Source organism: Primulina huaijiensis, chromosome 13 (assembly GCF_012295235.1).
Source record: "Primulina huaijiensis isolate GDHJ02 chromosome 13, ASM1229523v2, whole genome shotgun sequence".
Classification (NCBI taxonomy): Eukaryota; Viridiplantae; Streptophyta; class Magnoliopsida; order Lamiales; family Gesneriaceae; genus Primulina; species Primulina huaijiensis.
Genome location: NC_133318.1, coordinates 2939989 through 2962659, shown reverse-complemented (window position 1 = coordinate 2962659; position 22671 = coordinate 2939989). Strand labels below are relative to the sequence as shown.

General features: G+C 36.7%; 3 protein-coding genes across 3 annotated transcripts; 2 read left to right on the top strand and 1 right to left on the bottom strand.

Annotated features, from left to right (window-relative positions):
- The first annotated feature begins 3383 nt into the window (after nucleotides 1-3383).
- Nucleotides 3384-6087, top strand: LOC140991874 (putative late blight resistance protein homolog R1A-3). The gene has a single exon (XM_073462042.1). It carries the CDS (start codon nucleotides 3384-3386, stop codon nucleotides 5982-5984), a length of 2601 nt encoding a protein of 866 aa, XP_073318143.1. The 3' UTR covers nucleotides 5985-6087.
- Nucleotides 6088-10849: 4762 nt separating this feature from the next.
- LOC140991872 (uncharacterized) lies at nucleotides 10850-12565 on the top strand. The gene is made up of 3 exons (XM_073462038.1): nucleotides 10850-11080; nucleotides 11189-12157; nucleotides 12278-12565. The coding sequence occupies exons 1-3, from the start codon at nucleotides 10850-10852 to the stop codon at nucleotides 12563-12565; spliced, it is 1488 nt and encodes a 495-aa protein (XP_073318139.1).
- A 7773-nt stretch (nucleotides 12566-20338) lies between these two features.
- Nucleotides 20339-22470, bottom strand: LOC140991870 (putative late blight resistance protein homolog R1C-3). The gene is made up of 4 exons (XM_073462036.1): nucleotides 22453-22470; nucleotides 22272-22285; nucleotides 22131-22188; nucleotides 20339-21991 (listed from the first exon to the last, which is right to left on the bottom strand). Exons 1-4 carry the CDS (start codon nucleotides 22468-22470, stop codon nucleotides 20339-20341), a joined length of 1743 nt encoding a protein of 580 aa, XP_073318137.1.
- Nucleotides 22471-22671: the final 201 nt, after the last annotated feature.

Here is a 22671-nt window from a genome sequence, read left to right as displayed (position 1 = left end):
AAAAAAAAATTCGGTCATGAACAGTGGCAGGCGCGCACATGCGCGCGGACCTGCGCGCATGTGCGCGCGCCTGCCGAGAGCTCTCGGCAGGCGCTGCCGAGCGCTCTCGGGAGCGCTCGGCAGCCCCTTCGGCTGTTTTTCTTGTCCCTTCGATTTTTCTGATATTTTTTCATTTCCTTGGCATTGTTTGATGATTGTGATCAGTTCCCATGGCCAAGGGACATCCCCATGAATGAAAGATCATGTCTCTTCATTTGTAAAATATTAAATATTTGATATTTTGAAAATCAAACACACATTACATCATTTTTGCATATTGTCTTCTTCCTTCTTCTTCAAGAGAGAGTTCCATCNAGTAGTCGGAACATGTAAGGGACGAAAATCGAAAAAAAAAAAAAATTCGGTCATGAACAGTGGCAGGCGCGCACATGCGCGCGGACCTGCGCGCATGTGCGCGCGCCTGCCGAGAGCTCTCGGCAGGCGCTGCCGAGCGCTCTCGGGAGCGCTCGGCAGCCCCTTCGGCTGTTTTTCTTGTCCCTTCGATTTTTCTGATATTTTTTCATTTCCTTGGCATTGTTTGATGATTGTGATCAGTTCCCATGGCCAAGGGACATCCCCATGAATGAAAGATCATGTCTCTTCATTTGTAAAATATTAAATATTTGATATTTTGAAAATCAAACACACATTACATCATTTTTGCATATTGTCTTCTTCCTTCTTCTTCAAGAGAGAGTTCCATCCATTTCTTTGTGATAGAACTTGAATATTTGAGTGCTCATTATTCAAGTGTTGTAGTTGTATCTTGGGAGAAGATTGCCACAAAACTCAAGCACATTGTGAGGGCAAATTCTTCTTAAGGACAAAGTGTTCAACACTTGCCTCTACAAGCCACATTCTCATTGTTTCTTCTTGTTCTCCTCTCAATTTGTATACCCCAACAAACAATGCAATATGCTGAAAATCCACCATCCAACCAGTGGTTGTTTTGTCCACTGCAGAAACTGAATACATGGCTATGACAGAGGCTATTAAAGAAGCAATTTGGATTAAATGGATAATAACCGGATTTGCGATAAGACAAGATCAGGTGGTGGTGTATTGTGACAACTAAAGTGCCATACATTTGACCAAACATCAATGTGTACCATGAAAGGTCAAAACATATAGATGTTAAACTATATTTTGTTAGAGACATCGTCTCCAAACGAGAAGTGAAAGTTGAAAAGATCTCAACCGAAGAAAATCTTGCAGATATGTTAACTAAGACATTACCAAAGTCCAAATTCAAGCCCTGCCTTGACTTGGTGCAAGTTGTGGAATGGAGTTAATGTGGCAAAGGGGCTGGAGAGCAGCCATGTTGTAAGTCAAAGGGGAGATTGTTGGTGATATGTCTTCCAAGCAGGCGTTTGTATTTGAAAGTTTCCTTGTGGAAAGACACATGAATCCATCCAACTTTAATTGAATCATTCACTCTTATTAAATTTAATTTGGATTTGTATGATCAAATATTTTAGTTATTAATACATAAAAGATACTCATCCTCAATAATATTGATTGTAACTTGTGTATTATTATATTATACATATGAAATTAAATCATGTATAGACAACAGATGTCCAAAGAATTTCAAAATTCATTTTTAATACTAATTAGTAAGGACGGAATCAGAGTCGTAGTTCATTGTAGTCAATAATATACTATAAGAAATTAAACAAAAGAATGACACTGGTTAATCGACGAGAAACACTGGAAAAAACAAAAAAGAGCTACGTATACAGAACTCGCATATACTAGTAGTAATTCAAACCAAAAGAATTATCAAAACATGGTAAGTCGAATAATAAGATCACATATTTTCGTTGTGAAATTAAATTAACCTCTACTAATAATATTCGATACAATTAATTTTCAAAAATTATATTTATCGATTGAATTTCTTAAAATTATTTTTCATTAATTTTGTTTCACTTTTTCAGCCGCTCAAACTTATTTCTTGGCTCCATACTTTAAGTTTCTTCTGTTATTTCAATTATACAATTACAATTTTTTTAAGAAACTCATTATAAAAATAACTCCATTTAAATATTTTTCCTTTTTAGTACTTGTAAACAAAGGTAGTGCTACAATTAAAACCTAATCATTGATTAATTTTATTAGTTATTTTAATATATGACATCTTTTGAAATTAGTATAAAATAATATATATGGGCATATTTATTTGCTCAAAAATTAATAATATTAGGAAAAAAAATTGCAAAAAAACAAAGTCGATGCTATCCCCCCCCCCCACACACACACAGATATATATATATATATATATATACCAACGACGAACATTGTATGAAACTATGAAAATGATAATTTTATCTATGAAATAAATAACATACATAAATTTTAAATTCTAGCATGTTATCTTTGACCCAAATTTTAAGCTCTAACGTGCTTATACAAGACAAGTTTATCGGAAAAATTGTAAATCTTGGACTGTTTAGGTTATTAGTGAGTGACTAATAAGTGATAATATATTTTTATAATTAAATATTTCAAGCATCCCTTTAATTCTGTTTAATTATATCCAGTGGAACTGTGGAACATGTGTGGCCAGCTAAATCACCTTATTATAACTAATAATCAAATACATGCTTTGCACGTGCACAAAATACTTTGCAATTTATATAAAAATTATTTAATAACTCCAATCTCAGTTAGTAAAATGTTAAAATAAAGTTTACACAAAATAATTTGTGAGTAAGAAATTATGTTAATAAATTTAAATAGCTGAATTCTATATGTGAGGAAAATTAGGAATTTGTTTATATAACAATAATAATTATGTAAAAATATCATATTTTCAAAATTATGGAATACTGCGATATTAGCATATATAACCGTCTTTCTGTATATTATTTATGATGTCAATTTCAGTTTTGGTATGCTATTTTTATTATTTTTTAAATTTTATACATTTTACTTATATGAAACTGATGTAACACTTATACAGTGCTAAATGACCCTGACATGACACATATGTGTATAGTGTCACATCCGTATTTTCGACGAAAAATAACGAAAATTACCAAATTTTAAATATACCGGGAAACACAAATGACCAAAATATAAAAAAAAAAAATTTATAAAAAGACCAAAATTGAAGTTTGATGTGAATTATTTTTGTCAAGTTGTTATAAAACTAATAGTATGAGTGAAATAATTAAATGATCTTTCTATATTAGAATAAAGATTAACGGCACGATGGTACCAGCTGTTTGCACATGCTAAATGATTAATTAAATTAAGTTAATTAAATAATAATTTGTCAAATATCACATGCAAGTCTACGTATGATCTTTCTTCATAATTTTCTTCACTCTTTTTCTGCCATGGCCGCTTATGCTGCACTCCTCTCGCTTGCTCGATCACTACACCAGATTTTGGAACTTCAACAGAATATCAATCCTCTTCACGTAGAAAGAATTTCTTCGCTTCGTGAAAAAGTCAATTCCATCGTCAGATTCCTCGAAGATTATTCAGCGAAGCATCGGGGAACAATTCATCGTGTGGGAAACGAAATCAGAAAAGCTGTGTATGAAGCTCAAGATTTCATGGATTCGTATTTGTATTCGGTAATAAGGACCAGAGAAGATTGGAGTTCTTCAGAGGCTAGCTGTGATGAGGGGAGCTTGGACAAAAACTTAGACATGGCGTTTGAAAGGATTAGTTTTATGTGGGAAGTGGTGATGAAGATCAAGAACGACACTGCTGCAGACGATCTCCATTCAAGAACTTATTATTCTCCTGTTGATGATTCATCCACAGTCCAAATCACTGCCAAAAACATGGTTGTGGGATTTGATGATGACTTGAACGCAATCAAAGAGCGGTTATACGAAGATTCGGCGAAGCTCCAAATTATCTCAATTGTTGGGATGGGAGGAATCGGGAAGACGACTCTAGCTAGAAGAGCTCACGAGGATTCACTCCTTGCTCAGTATTTTGATATCTGCGCTTGGATTACAGTGTCTGCAGAGTGTCAAAGAAGAGAGATATTTTGGGGGCTTCTTCAATACTTCAAGAAACCCGATGACGAAGAATCAATTGATGAGAGCGAAGGCCAATTGGCAAAACTAGTTCACCAAAATCTCGTGGGCCGACGATATCTCATTGTGATTGATGATATATGGTGTACCAAGGCTTGGGATGATTTGAAGATGATATTTCCAGACGATGGTAGTGGAAGTCGGATCTTGTTGACTACTAGGATATCAGATGTTGCGGTTCATGCAGGATCTTCTAGTTCTCCATTTCACCAAATGAATTTTTTGAATGAAGATCAAAGTTGGACACTCCTGCAAAAAAAAATTTTTGGACAAGAATCTTGTCCTCCTCAACTTGTGGAAATTGGCAAGAAGATTGCCAGAAATTGTGGGGGACTCCCACTCACGATCGTGGTGGTCGCAGGACTACTCCTTTCTTCGAGCGATATGACGAAAGAAGAATTGTGGGAAAATGTTTCGGAAAATATAAGTTCAATGGAACCAACGATAGAGTTGCAATGCTCAAAGATACTATGTTTGAGTTATGATCGGTTACCTATCTGGCTAAAGCCATGTTTCCTCTACATCACAGCTTTTCCAGAAGATTATAACATTGATGTTTCTAAGCTAATCATGTTGTGGGTTGCAGAGGGATTTCTTAAACCAAGTGATCAGTCTAAATGCTTGGAAGATGTGGGAGAACAGTATTTGGAGGATCTTGTGCATAGAAACATGATCTTAGTGCGCCAAAAGGGGCCGGATGAGAAACTCGAAACCGTTGGAGTCCATGATATGTTGAGGGAGATTTGCACAACAGAAGCTGAAAAAGAAGGGTTTCTTCATCATGTCTCATCCAAAACAAATGCCCACAAAGACGCAGCAGAGAATCAAAATCGCCGCCTCAGTATTCATTGCACGTGGAGTTTCAACAAATGGCAAATACTAGATTCAAGCATGCGTTCACTCCTACTCTTCTCCGACACATTATTGTTCTCAAGTTTATCTCTAAGTTGGCGGCGCCTCAGTATCTTAGATGCACTCATAACTTGGTTGAATTTCTCAGATGTAATCTCATCATTTGTCAATTTGAGGTACATTGTTTTTGTCTTAAATCATCTATCATGCCCCCATGGATTTCCTGCCTCAATATCCAAACTTCCCCATCTCCAGACCATAATTGCTCACATAACCGATTTCGGACCTCAGTTGCAAGTACCCTATGAAATCTGGGGGCTGCCGAAGTTAAGGCATCTGATTATCGACACCGCGTTTCATTTAGTACATCCTTCTAGCAATAAAATCGTTGCTCAAAGTGATCTACAAACACTCGAGACAGTTATCGATTTTGAATTCACCGAAGAGTCCATCAAAATACTAGCGAATTTAAAGAAACTGAAAGTTGTTTTCAGGGAGCGTCGTAAACTGGATGATTTACATCTCCACAATCTCTTCCGTCTACGAAATCTCAAAGAGTTACAACTCTCTATGGACTACTGGCGCAATAATCCCTCCATGATATGGAGCTATGATTTTCCAATGAGTCTAAAGAAGTTAACTCTACAAGGAGTTCCTTTGCCTTGGGACAACATAGGCATAATTGGGTCACTTCCAAATCTTCAAGTGCTCGAGATGATGAATATCGGTGTCATTGAAGTTTCAGAGTGGGCGACAAAGGAAGGCCAGTTTCTTCAACTCAAATACTTTCGTTCTTCGTTAGATTATTTGGTGAAGTGGGAAGTGGAAAAGGAGCACTTCCCAATTCTTGAAAGCTTGATTCTCGAGCGTGCACCGTTGATCAATGAGATTCCATGCGGTATAGGAGAAATCGATTCACTTAAACTTATTGAGTTGCATTGTTGTTCGGTATCATTAGCGGATTCGGCTAAGCGAATTCAGGAGCAACAACATGAAAATGGAAACTGTGATTTTCAAGTTCGACTCATTTGATTGGAATGAATGATCATTTTTGTTATCAACAATCAACATGGAATATTTTGGAAAGGAGAGTATAAGAATTTGTAGTTGTTTGAACGCAAGATTTAGCTTGGGAAATATTTCAAGAAAGTGTGTCGAATTTATAACCTCCTTTATTTTATATGAGTACCACAAAACTTCGAAATCTCGGCAGAATTAGAATACGCACAAGGATTTATCTACAAAATAAAAATACTAGCAAGGAATTTTTTACACTACTCGAGTTATTTGGTGGAAAATTGTTTGTTGAAACCCCTGAGGGGGATTCTGCCTTAATCTTTGCTTCAGCCAATAACCTGATTAGTTTGGAAACAATAAATTCCATTACATATGATATATATCAATAGGTTCATATACTTCTTCTATAAATTTATAAACTTGCGTCGCCTTAGTTTTAACGAAGTTTAATTCAATAATTATATCATTAAATTGTATGAATCTAATTGTATTAAAAACTTAGCTCACATGCAATTTTTATGTCAGTAATTCATATTTATCGCATAATTTACATGACATCAGTATGTTTTATAGTTATTATTTTGCTGCATTTTGTCTTGTTAATTACTTTAAAATTAATTTTGTAAAACTCAGTTATAATTATAAGGTGCGGAAGGAGAAGATCATTCTTCATTTAGGCTTAACGAACTCTAATTTACTATTTAGAAAGATGAACCACCTGTCATTACTGAAACATGTTTCCATATGACTATCTTGATCATGAAAAGTGGGAGAGATAAATTGTTTCTCGAATAATTTCATAAAGATTGACATTTCTGCTGGGATCAGAGGTTCAATCAAACAATATGAAAATGTTCATACAATCACAAGCACCTTAATTACATAGTTCTCATTTTTATAGATCGCCAATATTCGACTGCATGACCGTGTCATGCACCTAAGGATAGATTACGACTCAGTTAAAACTATTGAGTTTGAGATATTTGACATATTTATGGTTCACAATAATTGAACGTTCACAATATTTGAACACTCTCGCTCAACATTATGTCTCATTTAAAATCTTCTAAAACACATATAAAGTTAAAATGATCCATAAATGAGTTTATGATCATATGTGTTTAAAAAAATGATTGACTGTTATGGTGTAAAAATAATGTGTGAACACGACTACTCAACTCTCATTAGTTAAAATCAAATATGGCTAATATTAGTCATAGTATTTGGTGGATGAATTAAGCTTCTACTGTCCATGCATGTTATCAATATCGTGTAAGGATAGCAAGACTTAAAGAAGCCATTAGAAAGTGATTCATGCATCATCTATTTAGTAAACTAGATGATCTCACTTGTGGAGACTGTCGAGACTTGTATTGTGATTTTACATTATTGTTTTCAAGAATTTTAATTCTAAATGTTTCTAGAAATTTGATATCAGCTTCAAGAGTAGTATCAAATAGATATTCATTAATTTTTCAGATTTTTATTTAATTTATTGTATAAATATGATAGTTTTGGAAGTGATACTTTGTCTGATAGTTTTTTCACGTTAATATACAAAAGTATATCCATTATTGCATGTTTAAGAAAACATTGGTATTACCAAATGTGTTATGAATCATTATTAATTTATTATGTGACATCTTGATTTTTATTAGTTTTGACATTTATTTGGACTACATTAAGAGTAAGTAGACCAATGTGTCAAAGAAAAATGTTAAGAGAGATTTAAACATATCGAAAATAATTCACACAAATATTTATGGATTCGTTGTCAGAAATATTTTATTACCTCTATTTTACTCTCGATATGTATATCTCTACTTGCTTCTTAGTAAGTATGAAGTGTTAGATGTTTTATTTTAAAACAAATACTATTAAAGAATGTGAGAACCTGAATTTTCAGCAGCAGCTAGCATTTTTCAGCGGCTAGAAATATTCAACAACAATGCAAGAAGTTCAGCAGAAGCTTCCAGCAGCAACTGATATTTCAGAAGCTGGTATTTTTCCAGCAGATAGAACCCAGCAGCAGAAGAGTTTAGTAGCGTGAGATTTCAGCAGACAACTACTGATTCTGCTTATGACTTGTCACTGAAGCATTTAACATGAAATGAAGGCTGTTAATGCACATCATGTCAGATTATGGCCATTAATGAGAAGGCTAACAGTCAGAAATTTTCTTATAAATAACACCCTCCAATATCTGAATTGGTGTGACACAAATCCTGAGTTATCACTTGAAATTCGAGCTAAGAGAATGCCTATTTTTGAGCTGTAAAATCCAGTAGCGAGAACAAGCAGATTCCAGACTTCAACAACCGAAACTTCTAGCAAATTACTGTAAGTGGGCTTATGTATAAATATCTTGAAACCAGTTTGATGACTTTTGTTTTGAAGCAAAGTATATGTATTTTTTATTTCTGATATCTGATTTTTGAAGCACTAAAATCTAGTGAACTAATGGTAGGAATATATATTCTGAACATTACTGAATTCTGATTACTGATTACTGGCCTCACCCCTTAGAGGAGAGAACATATAGGGGAATGATATCAGTTTAGCCATGAAATTCACAAACGTGCTCAGTGCTTACTTGCTAAATTTGTGATTTTTGTTCTGAATACTGATTCCTGAATACTGATTTCTGTTCTGAAAATAAGAGTTCTGTATATTATTTGCATTACTAATTTTGTTGAAAATGATTTCGAAAACTGGGAGTTATTCTCGCCCCCGCTTATTGAGTGACAACCATATCACTAACCCACCAAACCCATCTCAGATAAGAACGAGGAAGAAATGTTAGAAGAAAAAGAGCAGATTCAGTTCTGGGGCTGGTGAAGAAGACTGTTATTTCTCGGTTCTAGTTTATGTTTTACGCTGCATCTATTAAGACGTTATTATGTTTGGTTTTACATTTCCGATGTAAAACATTATTATTTGACTTTGTATCAGACAATGAATATTCAGTATTATGAATAAAAGACTGGTTTCTGAATTTTGAACTTCTGAGGCTTGTTGTTTTCGAATGTAAATTTGAGAGCAACGCCGGTGTCGACCAACCCCGTCCCTGGGGCGTGACATTGAAGTGGTATCAGATCAAACCAGGTTTCATAATTTGGGAAGGAGGAACTAGAAATAATAAGTTCTTATAGACTTCTGAAAATAAGTTCTAATAAACTACAGTAACAGACTACTGAAAATAGACTAATGTAATAGACTTTTTAAAATAAACTACTGTAATAGACTACTGAAACGATAGACTAACTACGTACAGTTGGGAAAATCAGTAACGGAAACAAATCAGAATGCAGTAGAGTTCTGAGTGCTTCAGCAGCATGTCTGAAGTGAGAAAAAAAATCAGTAGACAAAACCAGTAGACCGAAAAACAATAGTGTCAAAACCAGTCGTCTGAAACAAGAATCAGCAGATGGAAATCAGTAGATCTTTATGCAGAAGACTTGGTCAGTAGACCCGGAAATCAGCATACTGATTCTAACAGTGCTGGAAAGCAGCAGACTTGATTGCAGTAGCATCAGAATTACAGTAGCAAGTGAATTTCTAGCAGGCGCATGCAGAAGACCTTGCAAATTGTATGGTAGTTGAGGTGTTTTTTGCACAAACTTCAAACAGCCATAACTTTTGATTCAGGAGAAATTTTGACTATTAAAAGATACCGTTGGAAAGCTCTTGACGAGGAGAACCTAACCTAGAACCATTCAATCATTCTAGCACCACCGACGAACTCCAAAATCCTTCGTTTAGACAGTGATATCATCATTTTCGTGAAATTTTTCAATTTTTCGAAACTTTGAGGAATTTTCATTTCCAAACAGCTCAGTAATTTTATACCAAATTTGGTACAGGTCATGTTCTTGATGTGAAAGATTTTTAGTAAATTTTTCACGCGATTCTTAGACCGAAAATATTTGAGCTATTTTCTTCTATTACTGGTCATAGGCTGTACTGATTTTGTTCATTCCAATAGTTGTCTATAACTCGACCTATACTCTTGAGATCATTTATGAACCTTCACTCTCATGTTTTGGGATATAGGATATGGCTGACCAGAGTAGCTACATTAAGAGCTTAGAGAAGAAGATAGAGAAACTCAAGGGACATAAGAGATGAATTACAATGTAGAACAGAATGCTTAAGAGATGATGTTCAACGTTATGCTCATTATTTGCATGAGGCATAAGAGAGGAATAGGAGAGCTCAAAAAGAGTTGGAAACCTACCAAGATACTGTTGCAGAATTAATCGGATTACGTGATACCTTGGTTGAGAAGATCCAAGTGCTTAAGGTTCAAAATCACCAACTTGTGCACCATCATAATCAGTATAGTGAGCAGACTGATGCTCAGATTCAAGAGTTGCAGAACACTGTTGAAGGTTTTGGTGACCAGAATGTAGTCCTGCATGGTCATATTGAACATCTGGAAATAGTAATAGCCAACCATGAAGACGAACCCGAGGAGGATCCCGAAGAAGAAAAAGTCTAGGAGGATCCTATGGATTTGGGATTAGGAGAAGTGATAGATTAGACCATCACTAGTAGTTCTTTGTAATAACACTTGTTCCAATTGCATTTCTGTTAGCATTTTTGAAGTTTCGTTATAACTGCACCTTCGTGAGAAATCAATAAAAGTTATTTCTATCCATTGGTTTCATATTTAAATTTTGAGCAATTACTCAATCATTTTGCTTCTTTTGATAAGTCCATATTCTGCCAAAAACCTTAGAACTTTCATATTGTAGGAAATGGACGGAAGACCTGTGAGAAACAATCGCAACCCTCGTTATGGAAACCACAATAACAACCGCAATGATGACGATGCATAACAACCACCACCAGCAGTTGGCCTCAGTCAGGCGGATCTCATGGCTATAGGCACGATTGTGGCAGCCACGCTACAAGGGTTTGTCAACCCTAATGCTAATCAGCCACCACCATCACCTCCAGCTCAGAATGGGACTAAGCAGCACTACGAGTCTCTTCGAAGAGCAAGAGTCCCAAATTTTGATGGAAGCTCCGATCCTGAGGTCGGACAGAATTGGATGAAGGAGGTGGAAAATCACCTTCGACTACTTGAAGTTCCACAAAAGATCAAGGTAGATGTGAGTACACTTTTTCTTGTGGATAAAGCAGCCAAATGGTGGGAAGGAGTTTCACCAGCTATGTTAGGGACGAGACCTATCACTTGGCAAAGGTTCCGATAGGCATTTCTGAGACAGTACTTCCCGACAGCAATTCGAGTACAGAAACTGTCAGAATTTGAAAGCTTGGTTCAAGAACCAAACATGTCAATGGTGGAGTATTCATCCAAGTTCCACTCATTGGGAACTTACTCCCCAACTATCATGGGAAATGAGGCCTTGAAGATACATCGCTTCAAGAAGAGATTGAACAGTCGCATTCAATTTGCCCTTGCGGTTATCGAGCCCAATAGTTTTGATGAATTGATGGGAGCCGCCATCAGGGCTGAGAATGACATCAAGAGGCGTGAAGGTGATAACAAACTCAAACGTCCTCAGTCAATCCAGTACCAACCGGGCCAACAATTCAAGAGGCCTAAGTTTCCAAACAATCAATCCACCAGTGCTCCAGCCAAAGAAGCCACTTCTTCTCAATCAAGCAAAGAGGAAGTCAATTACCAAAGTTGTGGATTCGCTCACACTGGTGAATGCCGTAGGAGTTCTGGAGCTTGTTTTAGTTGTGGAAAGATGGACCACCGCATTGCTCAATGTCCTTTTCTAGACCCAAGGAATGGTCCAGAAGGAGGAACAACTCCAAATAAGCCTAAGGAGAACAAACTAAATGCTCGAGTTTATGCTCTCACTCAAGAAGATGCTGATAACTCAAATGATGTCGTAGCAGGTACCATTCTAATCAATAATATACCTGCTTATGTATTATTTGATTGTGGTGCCACGCATTCATTCATGTCTAAGAGATTTGCCAAGAAGTTAGGAGCTAAGCCTGATAACCTAGAAGAACCATATAGAGTAGCAATTCCTGCAAATCGGATTTTAGAAACTCGCACTCTATATCAGAATATTAGTGTTCTCATAGAAAATCAGAATTTCAAGGCAAACCTCATCGAACTAAAAATAGTGGAATTCGATGTGATTCTTGGAATGGATCGATTAGCCAAGAATTATGCGTTAGTATACTGTCATGAAAAGACGGTAACCATCCAAGCTCCACAACAAGAGAAACTTTTATTTTATGGTAAGACCAAAGAACAAAAGACTCTTCTTTCTGCGTCTCAAACTTGGAAAACCATGAAAAGTGGATAAGAAATTTAGCTAGCTATGCTAAGCGAGGGAAAGGAAGAAACTACACTTGCACTAGAAGAGATTTCAGTACTACAAGAGTTTCCGAATGTCTTTCCTGAAGAACACCCTGGCACAATCCCCGACCGCGAGGTGGAATTTGAGATTAATTTGGTACTCAATGCTACACCAATCTCAAAAGCATCGTACCGAATGGCTCCAGCAGAGTTGAAAGAACACAAAGATCAACTTCAAGAATTGTTGGATAAGAAGCAAATCCGACCAAGCCCATCTCCGTGGGAGCTCCTGCCCTATTTGTAAAGAAAAAAGACGGAAGCATAAGATTGTGTATTGATTACGTGGAACTGAATAAGATCACAATCAAGAATAAGTACCAACTTCCAAGGATAGATTACCTGTTTGACCAACTCAAAGGAGCTACAGTCTTTTCCAAGCTCGACTTAAGGTCAGGCTACCATCAACTAAAGGTCAAAACAGATTATATTCCGAAGACAGCCTTCAGAACAAGGTATGGACACTATGAGTTCATGGTAATGTCGTTCGGATTAACAAAAGCTCCGGCAGCCTTCATGGATCTCATGAACAGGGTGTTCAAACCGTTTCTTGATAAGTTTGTGGTGGTATTCATCGATGATATTTTGGTATATTTACCAAGTGAGGAAGACCATAAAGAACATCTTCGTCTCACCTTCCAGACGCTAAGAGAAAAAGAACTGTACGCCAAGTTCAAGAAATACGAATTCTGGCTAGAGAGCATAACATTCTTGGGACACATAATGTAACGCCCGAAAAATCAGTCTATGTAAACCGCACGCATGCAAAATTATTTTAATTGCTTAATTATTTTATTTAATTGATTTTAAATGCTTGCACGATATTTATTATATGATTAAATGTATAATTACATGATTAAATGATTATGTGACATGCTTTCATGAAATTAAGGATTTTACCCGAATATTCGATAATAGGCAGGGAAAAGGAGATCGGGGACGACCAAGACAAGATTAATTATTTTTCATTAAATGATAGCAAGGCTTCCTAATATGATTAAAAATGATTTAATTTTTCTAAAAAAAAAAGTTAAAGTTCGAATTATTTTACGAACCGAGCTCGATTTTTTCCCGAGAAGATGGTTTTGGGGAAAATAAGGAGTTTAAAAGATAAAAAATATTATTTTTGGGAAACTTATTTTATAAACTTTTATGTTTTAATTAAATAAGTGTTATTGGGCTTAATTTAATTAATTTAAGTAGGCCCAATTACCCTTAAGTTTGCAAGCCCAAACCAAAGCTCATTTAACTTGTTAATTATTTATAAATATGATACCAAGGAATTTTTAACACCACAAAACACTTGCATCAGCCGAAAATCACACCTTGCACACTTCAATATTTTCGAAAAAATAGGAGGAAGAAAAGCTTGTGTTCTTCGTCGCCCGTTCGTCTTTCCTCGCCGACGATTGAAAATTCGAGCATTATAAACGTAAAAGCACGTTTCTTAAACTCTTTTAACATCATACAAATCATTATATGATTGATTTAATTGTTTATGCATGAAAAATATGTGGGTTCGATTATTTTACGGTAAGTTACGTATTTTCAAAGTTTTAACGATTTCGCGTTTATTTTGAAAACGTTTTTGAATCTGAAGGACACGCTGCCAAAACATGATAAAATATGAATGATTATAGCCAAAACATGTCAATATAATTGTGGAAATAAAGCTGGAACCGTAGGATTTATTTTGAAAAAGAAAACAAAAGAAACCTTGAGTTTTGAGTTTTGTGTGCATATTGTGGCTCAAGGGGTTCATTCCTTAGGCCTGGGGCTTAGGGGTTCGATCAAGGCTAGGTCAGGGTCAGGGGTGGTCTCGGTCTAGGGCTGGGTTGGGTCCTAGGGTGGATAAGGTTCGAGTTCTAAGCTTGGGGAAGGAGTCCACTTGAAGTGGGACTCCTACCATATTCACGCGCAGAGCTGTTCGGGGAAGAAGAAGGGGCTCGCAGCTCAGTCTGGGGGCAAGCTAGGTGGTTCATCAGGGTCTTAGGATGGTGGGCAAGGGTTGGGCCAGGGGCTGGAACGGCTGGGCTGGCTGCTGGTTCGAGGAACGTGAGGGAAGCGCAGGCAGAGAGGGGTTACGCGCGAGGCTGCTACTGTCCTTGGTTCAGAAGCTTCGAGCTTGGGTTCTGGTGGCTGGGCTGGGTCAGGGCGTGGTCCAGGATTGGTTAGGGTCATGTGGGTTTGCTGGTTAAGGGGCTGGAAGAGTCCTGGTGTCTCTAGAATTCATGGGCGTGAGATGCAACAGCGCACAGATTTTGGTGCTTTGGTCTAGTGAGTTTTAGCGACTTGGGGGCTGGTTCCTTGGGTTGGGCTTGGTCTGGAGGGTGCCTAGATGGATTGGCTAGGGTGTGGCTCGAGGTGGCTCCGGCGTGGCTTGAGTAAATTGGGAGATGGCTCGGGTAGTTCGATAACGTGTCAATTTCGAAAATTAAAGAACCAAAATTAAATCCAGGGGTCCACGGATGTGGCTCATGACTTGGAAGGGTAGAATAAATACTAAAAATGTTATGTTTAAAATTTGGGATCAAAATATCGAGTTTTGGATTTATCCGGGATTTAATCGCCTCATGAAACGCTAATTAAAGAATTAATTGAAAAGCCTAGTTTTATGCTTCATAAAATTATTAAAAAATTATATTTAAGCTTAAATAATTATTTAGAATAATCCAATGTAATTAAAATAGAGAAAAAGATAAATTCGAGAATTTTTACGTATAGGAGCAAAACGGTTTTTTTACACTTAAGAAAATACGAAAACACTTGGCAGCGTCCCGAAGAATCATAACGCATGTTAAATGATATTTTATGATTTAAAATGATGATTTTGATGATAATATTTATTTTTATGATTTATGGTAAAGCTCTGCAATTTTTGCTGTTTAAAATGTTATTTTTGGAAAGCTATGTTATTTTATGATTTTAAAAGAAAAAGAAAAATATTTTGAGGGATGTGAATTGACTGTGACAAATGATATGATATATGATTTTATGGAGATGACGTGAGGGCCTAGGCCCTAGAGAGAACTCATATTCGGGCCAAGGCCCAGAGGGACCCCATTTACGGGCCAAGGCCCCAGAGGGACCCCGTCTATGCGAAAAGGCCTCCGAGGGATCCCGACGATCGTATTTTCATGGGAGAGCCTAGTGCCCACCCCCATGGACCATGTGGAGCTAAGACTGCAGTCGACCAAAGGATAAAAGCTAGTCACTTTCAAGGATCAAACTTCACCCAAAATGATATATGATTGAAAGCTTATGATAAAAAATGATTTTATGATATATGATTTACGATGAAGATTAAAGCTATTTTTAAAATGATTTATTTATTCTTAAAGCTTATTTTAAAAGATTTTTTAAAGGATTTATTTATGCTTAAAGTTATTTTAAAATGATTTTACGATTTACGATTTAATTATGCTAAAATGATTTTTAAATGATTTATTTATTTTCAAAAGTTATTTTAAATAAAAATATGATTTTTAAATGCATGTGAGTGTATATGTATTAATTGCTATTTATGTTTAGAGCGCACTGAGTCTTTAGACTCACTAGGTTTGTATGATGCAGGATTTGATGATTTTGGAGGCAGTGACGATTGAGTCGATCGAGTGCAGCAGTACACACCAAAAGGCCTTTATGTTTCCGCACTAGCTAGATAGATTTATGATTTAAAGATTGATATTAAAGATTTTATTAAAGATATTTTTATGCTTTATTTTTATTGTTAGTTGATCTTTTCAAAGGTCAATTTAAGAAGTTTTGGTTAGTTGATGATTTAGGATTTTATTTTATGCACTTGAGATTTAAATTGTTAAATTATTACGATCCATGATTATGTTAAATTATTTTATTTAGAAATTTAGAATTTATGATTTAAGATTAGAAAGAAAAAAAATCGAGGTCGTTTCACATTATATCAGCAGCAGGAGTATCGGTGGATCCTAAGAAAGTATAAGCAATCTCAGATTGGCCTAAACCAAAGTCTGTGACAGAAATTCGAAGCTTCTTCGGATTAGCGGGCTATTACCGAAAATTTGTTGAAGGATTCTCTTCAACAGCCATACCTCTCATTAAGCTCACACAGAAGAACTCTAAGTTTCAATGGAGTGAAGAATGTGAGCAAAGCTTCGAGACTTTGAAGAAGAAACTTACCTCTACTCCGGTATTGGCATTACCTATGGAAGGCAAAGACTTCACCGTCTACAGTGATGCATCTGAAGGAGGTTTAGGATGTGTACTCATGCAAGAGGGAAGGGTGATTGCATACGCGTCGAGATAGTTGAAGCCGTATGAATAAAATTACCCAACACATGACCTCGAGCTAGCAGCAGTGGTATTTGCACTAAAAATTTGGAGACACTATTTATATGGTGCTAAGTGTGAAATTTTCACTGATCACCAAAGCCTCAAGTACTTATTCATACAGAAAGAGTTGAACATGAGGCAGAGACGGTGGATTGAACTCTTGAAAGACTACGACTTGACGATAAGCTACCATCCAGGCAAAGCCAACAAGGTAGCAGATGCTTTAAGTCGAAAGAATACGAGTAAGGTGATCCTGGCATCACTTTCAACACAACCTTGTCTTCGAGAGACAATCAAGATAAGTCAAGATAGAGATTCCGCTTTGGTGAAACTGAAAGAGCAAGCCAAAGAAGAAAAATAACCAGATTTCGAGACGGATAACAAAGGAATCTTGTGGATGAAAGGATGATTGTGTGTACCAGACATCGATAACCTTCGACAACAAGTAATATCTGAAGCACATAAGTCAAAATTTTCAGTCCATCCTGGCGGTTCCAAGATGTACAGATACTTGAAGAAGAATTTCTGGTGGAGTGGAATGAAAAAGGATGTTGCGATATTTGTTTCCAAGTGTATTGTGTGCCAACAAGTCAAAGTAGAGCACCAAAGACCTGGAGGACTTCTTCAACCTCTAGAGATTCCAGAATGGAAATGGGAACATATCTCCATGGACTTTGTTGTTGGGTTACCAAAGTCTAGACAAAGTCATGATGACATCTGGGTAATCGTAGATAGACTCAGAAAATCTGCGCATTTCATACCCGCCCGCATGAACTATAATTTGGACAAGCTAGCCACATTGTACATGAATAATATCGTACGATTACATGGAGTTCCAGCTAGCATACTATCAGACAGAGATCCTAGGTTTACATCTCGTTTTTGGAAGAGTTTTCAACAAGCCATTGGAACTAAGGTCACTCTCAGTACGGCCTATCATCCTCAGACATATTGCCAAACAGAGAGGACAATTCAAACTCTAGAAGATATGCTGAAAGCGTGTGCTCTAGACTTCAGTGGTAATTGGAGTGAACATCTGCCCTTAATTGAGTTTGCTTACAATAATAGTTATCATAACAGTATTGGAATGGTACCATACGAAGCTTTGTATGGACGAAAGTGTCGATCACCACTGTATTGGGATGAAGTAGGGGAAAAAACCATCGTTGGACCCGAACTAATCCAAGAAACAGTGGAGAAAGTTGCTATGATCAGGGAGAGACTAAAAACTGCACAAGATCGACAGAAAAGCTGGGCTGACCTGAAGAGAAGGCCCCTGGATTTTGAAGTCGGAGAAAAAGCATATGTGAAAGTATCACCTATGAAAGGTGTAATCCGATTCAATAAAGCTGGAAAACTGAATCCCAGATATGTTGGACCTTTCGAAATCCTCGAGAAAGCGGGAACACTTGCTTACAGGTTAGCACTTCCACCCGACATGTCAAGAATTCACAATGTATTCCACATTTCACAGTTAAGAACATATATTTTCGATTCAAGTCGTGTTCTTGACGCTGGGTCACTGTTAGTTGAGGGAAATCTAAAGGAAGAACTTAAGTATGAAGAAGTTCCGATTCGAGGATTTGAATGACCAAGTATTGAGGCGACGAACTATTCCATATGTCAAAGTACAATGGTCCAATCACACCGAAAGAGAAACTACTTGGGAGTTGGAAGAAAAGATGTGAGCACAATACCCTTATCTCTTTGAAGATCATGTATAGCCAAGTTTCGAGGACGAAACTTCTCATAAGGAGGGAGGGATGTGAGAACCTGAATTTCCAGCAGCAGCTAGCAATATTCAATAGCAATGCAAGAAGTTCAGCAGAAGCTTCCAGCAGCAACTGATATTTCAGAAACTGGTATTTTTCCAGCAGATATAATCTAGCAGCAGATAGAACTCAGTAGAAGAAGAGTTCAGTAGCGTGAGATTTCAGCAGACGGCTACTGGTTTTGCTTATTATTTGTAACTGAAGCATTTAACATGAAATGAAGGCTGTTAATGGCACATCATGTCAGATTATGACCATTAATGGGAAGGCTAACAGTCAGAAATTTTCCTATAAATAACACCCTCCAATCTCTGAATTGGTGTGACACAAATCCTGAGTTATCACTTGAAATTCGAGCTAAGAGAGTCCTATTTTCGAGCTGTAAAATCCAGTAGCTAGAACAAGCAGATTCCAGACTTCAACAACCGAAACTTCTAGCAAATTACTGTAAGTGGGCTTATGTTTAAATATCTTGAAACCAGTTTGATGACTTTTGTTTTGAAGCAAAGTATATGTATTTTTTATTTCTGATATCTGATTTTTGAAGCACTGAAATCTAGTGAACTAATGGTAGGAATATATATTCTGAACATTACTGAATTCTGATTACTGGCATCACCCCTTAGAGGAGAGAACATATAGGGGACTGATATCAGTTTAGCCATGAAATTCACAAACGTGCTCAGTGCTTACTTGCTAAATTTCTTATTTCTGTTCTGAATACTGATTTCTGAATACTGATTCCTGAATACCGATTCCTGTTCTGAAAATAAGAGTTCTGTATATTATTTATATTACTGTTTTTGTTGAAAATGATTTCGAAAACTGGGAGTTATTCCCGCCCTCGCTTTTTGAGTGACAACCATATCACTCACCCACCAAACTCATCTCAGATAAGAACGAGGAAGAAATGTTAGAAGAAGAAGAGCAGATTCAGTTCTGGGACTGGTGAATAAGACTGTTATTTCTCAGTTCTAGTTTATGTTATTCGCTGCATCTGTTAAGACGTTATCATGTTTGGTTTTACATTTCCGCTGTAAAACATTATTATTTGACTTTGTATCAGACAATGAATATTCAGTATTGTGAATAAAAGACTGATTTCTGAATTTTGTACTTCTGAGACTTGTTGTTTTCGAATGTAAATTTGAGAGCAACGTCGATGTCGACCAACCCCGTCCCTGGGGCGTGACAAAGAAGATAATTAATGTGATAAGCAAATTAAGATCGTGAGATGAGATATGAGTAAAAAAGTACTATGATAAATACATTGAGGATGAACAATGTGGGAAGTGTGATTAACAGCTCCAAACTTCTCGTGAATTGAAACTCTTAATATGACCGTGTATATGTTAAATCTGATTCCAAATGAAGTTGTTCATAAGACAACATTCGAATTATAGAAATTTTGGAAACCGAGTTTGGTATGTTTGAGTATGCTTAAAAGAGTTGAACACGATCCTGTGGATCTTAATGCTCATCAAGACATAGAGCATTCAGCTGAACAACACGATCTATCATCATTGAAAAGTGTTGATTCAACATTAAGAAGATGTAGTGGAATTATGCTAGCAACAATTTTAAGTGATTATACTGTGTACCTTGAATCTGACTATTTATTCTTGAAATAAAAATTATCCTGAGATATTTTCACGAACCGTCAGCCACAAGAAAACTTTATCATCTATTCACACTTTTATAGATGGATAGCGTAGATATATTACCTTTGATTTTGNATAACTTATAAAAATGCATGCATGGAAATGGATTATTATTTTGGATTCCAACAAAATCGAAACCAACAAAGCCACTTAATTAGTCATATCAATTAACTGAGTGCATATCCCATCCTCGATCTACTTTCTTGGACGATCAGTCGAGCAAAAATATTTAATCGAAAAAAAATACTTCAATAAAAATTGTCCATAATCACATGATTAAAAACGTTTAACTCGAAAAGCATCGTTCCCATTTTCATGTTGCTGCCACTGGATCCCCATTGCCGAATTCACTACTGATTCATGACAGTCATGTAATTCAATAAGTTGAAGTGAATCTATTTCTCCTAATCCACAAGGGATCTCGTCGATCCACACGACATTTCTGAGAATCAAGCTTTCAAGGCTTGGGAGGTGATCTTTTTCCACTTCCCACTTCACGAAATAATCTAACGAATAACAAAAGTACTTGAGTCGAAGAAATTGGCCTTCCATTGACGTCCACTCGGAAACTCTTTTGATATTGTTTTCTACTATCTCGAGCACTTGAAGACATGGGAGTGACCCAATTATGGTCATGTTTTCCCAAGGAAAAGGAACTCCTTGCAGAGATAACTTCTTGAGACTGATTGGAAAGGCATAGTTCCATGTTGGAAAAGATTTAGGGGAGTCAAACCAAAATAAATGATTATGTAGACCGAGGGAGACTTCTAATTCCTCAAGGTTTTGTAGACGAAAAAGATTGTTGAGATTAAAAACATCCCAATTATCGCCGTACCCATCAAAAACAACTTTCAATTGCTTTAGATTCACAAGTATTTTGATGGCATCTTCAGTAAATATGAAATTGATCAGTCTGTCAAGTGTTTGTAGATCACTTTCCTTAATAATTATTGTCTTAGAGGGATCTGATACATAACAAGGGTGGCTCATAATCAGATGCCTTAACTTCTGCATCGTCAAAATTTCGTAGGGTACTTGCAATCCTTTGTAGTAAGTCATATTAGCAATTATAGTCTCCAGATTGGGAAGTTTGGATAATGAGGCGAGAATCCCATTTGGACATGACATAATATTGTCTAGGGTAAAAGAAATGTACCTTAAGTTGACAAATGTTGAGATCAGTACTTCTGATAAATCCAACCAAGTCACATATGGTGAATTCAAGATACTGAGGCGCCTAAAATTAGGAGTGCACGTTGCATCGAGTTCTATCTCGGAGAAAATTGAACGCGTGCTTGAATCTTGTGTATGTAATTCCCCAAAACTTTGTGTGTTAAGTGCACTGAGACGACGCTTTGGATTCTCTATGGTATCATTACAGTCATTTCTTGTGGATGAGACGTGATGAAGAAATCCCTCTTGCTCAGCTTTTGTTATACAAATCTTCCTCAAGATATCATGAATTCCGAGAGCTAAGAGATTCCCATCTACCCCTTTCTTACTCGCTAAGACCAGATTTCTATTCACAAGATCCTCCAAACACCCCTTCCCCACATCTTCCAAGCATGTAGACTGTTTACTTGGTTTGAGGAATCCCTCTGCAACCCACAACATGATCATCTTAGAAACATCAATCTCAAAATCTTCTGGAAATGCTGCTATGTAGAGAAAACATTGCTTTAATCGCAGAGGCAACCAATCATAACTCAAACGTAGTATCTTTGAGCATTGCTCCGGAATTGTGGATTCTATCGAGCTTATATTTTCAAAAATGCTTTCCCACAATTCTTCTTCCATCATGTTTCCTGAAGAAAGGAGCAGTCCTACAACAACAACAATCGTGAGCGGAAGTCCCCTGCAGTTTCTTGCAACCTTCTTCCCGAGTTCCACCAGGTGGAGAGGACATGATTCTTGCCCGAAAATCTTTTCCTGAAGTAGTTTCCAACTTTGGTCTTCATTTGCCTAATGCACTCGCTGAATGGGGGGAAATTAATTGATGCTCCAAAATTAAATGAAACTCTGAATAATATATGAAGCAAAAAGAAAAAAGATCGCATAGAAGAAATACCTCAGGTGAGGATGAATACCTAATCAAGGGCAGTGAAAATGTAGCTGACAGCCTTGACCTTGTTCAGTATCAATGGTCAATTTAGAGAAAAATGCTGCCATCATCCCACTTATTGGATCTCTTTCAACCTCGTTTACCCACCTATTGACCTTAACCTAGAAACAAAATCAACAATAAGTAAAAAATTACATCTACCAATAAGACATGATTTTTCGATTTTGGTATGCTAGCCCAAGAAGAAAATTAGATTCCATGAAGTTTCACTTCACTACGCCTTGGAACCAATTCATCAACATAAACTCAACTTCATAAAATATTGTACCCGAATAGCCTTTCCCATATTTGTAGATAACATGAGCACTAAAAATCCTAATTAAACCTACTATTTATCTCAAGTAGATGTCATGGAAATCAAGTCCAAAGTACAACACTTCACCACAAGAATGAAGTAGCTGTCATGATTAAACAACACTTTATTCGACATATAACTTGGGTCGGGTCATTACATTGTACAAATATAACCGCTACCCTGATCATATGA

Bases quoted from the DNA above. Each gene is read 5' to 3' on its own strand.
- LOC140991874 (XM_073462042.1), top strand. From the start codon at position 3,384: ATGGCCGCTTATGCTGCACTCCTCTCGCTTGCTCGATCACTACACCAG.
- LOC140991872 (XM_073462038.1), top strand. From the start codon at position 10,850: ATGGCTATAGGCACGATTGTGGCAGCCACGCTACAAGGGTTTGTCAAC. The intron at 11,081-11,188 runs GTAGATGTGAGT...AGGTTCCGATAG, and splicing joins AAGTTCCACAAAAGATCAAG to GCATTTCTGAGACAGTACTT. The intron at 12,158-12,277 runs GTAACCATCCAA...TAAGAAATTTAG, and splicing joins TATACTGTCATGAAAAGACG to CTAGCTATGCTAAGCGAGGG.
- LOC140991870 (XM_073462036.1), bottom strand. The intron at 21,992-22,130 runs GTATTTCTTCTA...AAACTACTTCAG, and splicing joins GGTATTCATCCTCACCTGAG to GAAAAGATTTTCGGGCAAGA.